Genomic DNA, 4,062 nt, shown 5'->3' on the forward strand with positions numbered 1-4,062 from the left:
CGGATTAAGTCTGTGAATGCCACATGAGTCTGCACCCCAGTGGGGGAGGGTCCCCGGCCTGCGCTGACACTCACGTTTGCGGGCCACAGCCCTCAACAGTATAGGGTCCTGGGGATGACGACTAAAGTCCCGCCTTCCGGTTTCTTTGAAGGACAGTGTGTCCGAATGGACGCCAGGGTGAAGGGCTCTGTGTGTGTGTGCATGGGCACTCACTCACACTCACACACTAGTCCATGTTGTCCAAGGCACACTGTCACGAGACGCACATGGGTGTGCCAGCTCCCCAGGGCCGCAGAGAGACCAAGTCCAAACTTCTCAGAACCTCCACTGACGGGCCCAGGGCACCAAGTGCGTCTCTGCTCTGAGGGCCGCACCCCCAGCTAGGCCGCTTCTTCCCGCTCCCTCGCCCGTCTTCCTGCCCCCTTCCTCAGCGCCTGAGGACCCTTTAAGACCCACTTCCCCGTTTAAACCCGAACCTCCCTCCTCCAGATTCCCCAGGACCCAGAAGCTCCCTTTGTGCTCCGGGCACCCCCCGGAATCTTCTGTAAGCCTGGTTTCACTTCAGAGCCCGTGATAATCGTTTTCAGGTAAGGAGTGATCATGCTACCATCGCCTGACTTCCTCAGGAAACTAACTGTACCTCATTCGGGGGGTGACACACCACTCAATAAATGCCTATTGAATTCAGGGGCCTGGGACGTGGGGAAACTGCCTGTCCTGAGGAGCTAAAGAAGGTGGGGCTGTGGGGAGTGAGGGAAGGGGGTCCTGCCTCCCAAGCCCACCGCCGGCTTCCCGGTTGGCCACGCAGCACCGGGCTCACCAGCACAGGTTGTGGAGGGGATGGAAGCTCATCAGTAATCCTGCCTTTGAAGAGGCCCAGCGCCAAATTGTCAGCCAGAGTGGGCTCTCGACCTCTCTCATTTGCTGGCTTTCTCTTCAGGACACAATGCGAAGCCCAGGTCCTCCAAGCCCGTGCTGAGCCCTATAAGGCATCCATCCACCTGACAGGCCCTGGGAGACGGGCTTGCGGACAGACATCTCAGGGGGCAGGGAGGAAGGGGGAAGGGGGAAGCCAGAGAAAACAAATGGTGCTGGAACAGCTACGGAGACATGGACAGACAAACCTCCAGAGACAGGCCAGGCTCGGGACCAGGAGCCAAAGACCTCAGTCCTGGCGCTACTTGGTTACTCATAGGCTGAGAGAACCGTATGGACCTCAAACCCTCATCAGTGAAAGGGGCACCATCAGGGCTGCCCTAAGAGCTAGGCGGATGGAAGGGGAGTCATCATCGCCAATATTATTATTATTATAATTAGATCAGGAGGTGCTGGGCCTGTGGGAATAACAATGAGTGCTATATATTTAGAAGAACAGACCCCAGTCTGAGGAGACCCCCACACCTACTCTCTCCTCCCAACAATTCTCTACACCCAGGATTCTCAACCATTTCGATCCTGAAAAAAATACTGGAAATTAACGAGAATGTGCTAGATGGGGAAACTGCTTCCCGGTCTGCATAGAAGTCCAAGTAGCCTCTGCCATGCCCATCTGTCTCCCCCTCCAGGGTCATGTTCCTACACACTAGGAATACCACCAGGGCAGTGACAGGCTCTACCCAAGGGGTGCTGAGCTTGGGGCCCTTGGTGTAGCTGTCTCATTGGTGGGGGAAGGGCCTCTGGTCTGTGGCCCCTGCATGCAAGGAGCAAGAGTGTGTGAACCAGAATGCAGGTGTCCTAGGGTGAGCACTGATGGATCCGCTGGAAAAAAAAATCTGGCTAGCATGCTGTTAAGGAGGTACAAGCTAACCTCCCTCACACACTCAGCATGGGTGTGGGCGCACACGCGCACACACACACATTCACACACACACACACTGTGGCTGCGTTCTTTTCATATCGTGATCCCTGAAACAGACACCCTCCATTTTCCCTGCAAAGACTGACAGAAGTGAGGGCGACTAAGACCCCCAAGGATGGCAGCCAGCCAGAGGGTGGGCCAGCAGCCTACAGGACTGGGGATCTGGACCTTCCCAATGGACATGGGTGGGCCTCTGTCCACCAACACCCAGGAATCAGGAAGTAGACGCGGAATCACATTACCAGCAACTGGAGACGCTGCCCGCGGCCTTGATTCGCTTCCCTCCTGGCCAGCCTGCCACCCCCTGACATGGGACGATGCTTTGTTACCACGGAGGAGCCAGGGAAGGTTTCTGTGGGCTGGCAGACTTCAGGGAGGGGGGATCTTTTCTTGTTTTGTTTTCTTGAACCCAGCTTCAAGGTTGCTGTGCAAGCATGCTGTTAAGCTCACCCCTACGCCCGCGACCTCTGTGCACATTTCTCATCGCTGCACCCGGGCTCGGCTTCACAAACCCAGCCTCCCTCTGACCCAGGCCACAGAGACCCAGAGACACCTAAGGAGAATAACCACCACAACAGTACAAACAGTTGTGTCGACATGATACTTTCACATATGGGACTTTATTTCACGTGTACTCTCGGGGCACACACCACAGTCAGACCTAGTACCTGCATGCAGAGTCTCTATGCCAACCACGCTGCACGTCCAGATGGACGCACCCATCGCTGATGCTGGACTTGGCACACAGACCTGCACACACGCCGACGGCCGCCTCGCACAGAGCCAGAGAGTGCCTCCCGAGTACACACGCAGCCAGGGCTCCATGAACATCGAGACAAGGGAAGGACCTCACAGGATAAATACTCGCGCCGACTCCTTCCTGCACACGCCTCGTCCACAATGGGAAGCCCCTGTACCCGGCCCCCCGCTGGACACACGTGTCACGATTCTATCCCTTTGGTTCTTCACTCTGCCAAGGCTCCCAAGCTCTGCACACAGTCAGTCTGTCCAGCACGCCTCTTGCAATGCACGCAGGCCATGTACACACGCACACAGCCACCATGGTCTGACTGTACACACCAGCCCCACCACCACCCACTGACGCCACGCTCTCCCTTTCTGCCCTGAGGGAGGGGGCAAATTCGCCTGGCAGAATGGTAAGAGACTAAAACCTACTGAGTTAAGCATCTCATTGGGTTTTTTTTTTGAAATCCAAGACCTACTCCCCAACTCCACAGGCCCCAGGATGGAGGGAGAAAGCGGGGAGTGGTTGGCAGGCCAGAGGCTTTCTCTTCCGATCTTTTACCTGGGGTGCAGGAGCTCTGTGGACCCTCTCAGATGGACCCCCACCCCGACTGCCTCCCCTTTCCACTTCCCACTAGCGATTCGTGTCGTTCTCTCCTTCGTCCACACCCTTCTCTCTCAGTGGGGCTGAGTCCAGAGCCCTGAGCCCTCACTTACAGTCCTCCCCTCCCCCTCCCGTGGCCCCAGTGAGCACCCTCCGGGACTTCTCCATGAGGCCAGGGAAAACAGGAGGGTGGCGCTATAGCCCCCCTCCCCAGGGCAGATCCAGGCCCCCAGCTGGGAAAAAGGAGGGCAGGAACAAACAGGGATGTGGAATAGGGGTTATGCTCTGCTGGGAACTTGGGGGAGTCCTGTCTCTGCACGGAAACCCTCTCCCTGGCATGCTGTTCAGGACAAATGATACAAAAGTGAAGAATAAATGAAACTGAGGGAGGGGGCAGAAGGGACAGGGCAACAGGGGAAATGAGTGGCAGGGGGGGGGATGAGAGAAAAGGAGAAAGGGGGAAATGGGAAAGACAGAAAAAGAAAAGGAGGGGTGGAAAAAAGGAAGCTGAAAAAAAAAAAAGAAAACCTGAAAAAAAAAAAAAGAAAACCTGAGGGGGTAGGGGGTAGTTTTTATGGAGAGAAGGAAGAGACAGAGAAACTGGAAAACAGGAGAAAGAGAAACCAGCAAAGGAGATGGAGAAAAAGAAGCCCGAGGAAGGACACAAGAGGAAGAAAAGAGCAGGGAGCTGAGGAGCAGGAGGAGGCAGCCAAGGGGCTCCCCAAGTTACAGACTTTGCCCAGAGAGCTGAGGGGCGCACCCGGCTCCCCAGCGTCGCTCCCAGGCCCTGGAGCTCCACCGCCCACCTCTCAGAATCCCATCCCAGCTGCTCCCCATCTCAGCTCCCACCCTTTCC

General features: G+C 56.3%; 1 protein-coding gene across 1 annotated transcript in view; it reads right to left on the bottom strand.

The window, feature by feature from the left end:
• The window catches only part of DEDD2 (death effector domain containing 2), a 44,587-nt gene that overhangs the window by 1,708 nt on the left and 38,817 nt on the right, over nt 1-4,062 (bottom strand). Inside the window, exon 7 of the mRNA XM_010863121.1 lies at nt 2,939-2,982. Coding sequence (XP_010861423.1) covers nt 2,939-2,982 — 44 coding nt within the window. The remainder of the gene's footprint in view (nt 1-2,938; nt 2,983-4,062) is intronic.

The sequence above is a fragment of the Bison bison genome, unplaced genomic scaffold (genome assembly GCF_000754665.1).
Source record: "Bison bison bison isolate TAMUID 2011002044 unplaced genomic scaffold, Bison_UMD1.0 scf7180017858349, whole genome shotgun sequence".
Classification (NCBI taxonomy): domain Eukaryota; kingdom Metazoa; phylum Chordata; class Mammalia; order Artiodactyla; family Bovidae; genus Bison; species Bison bison.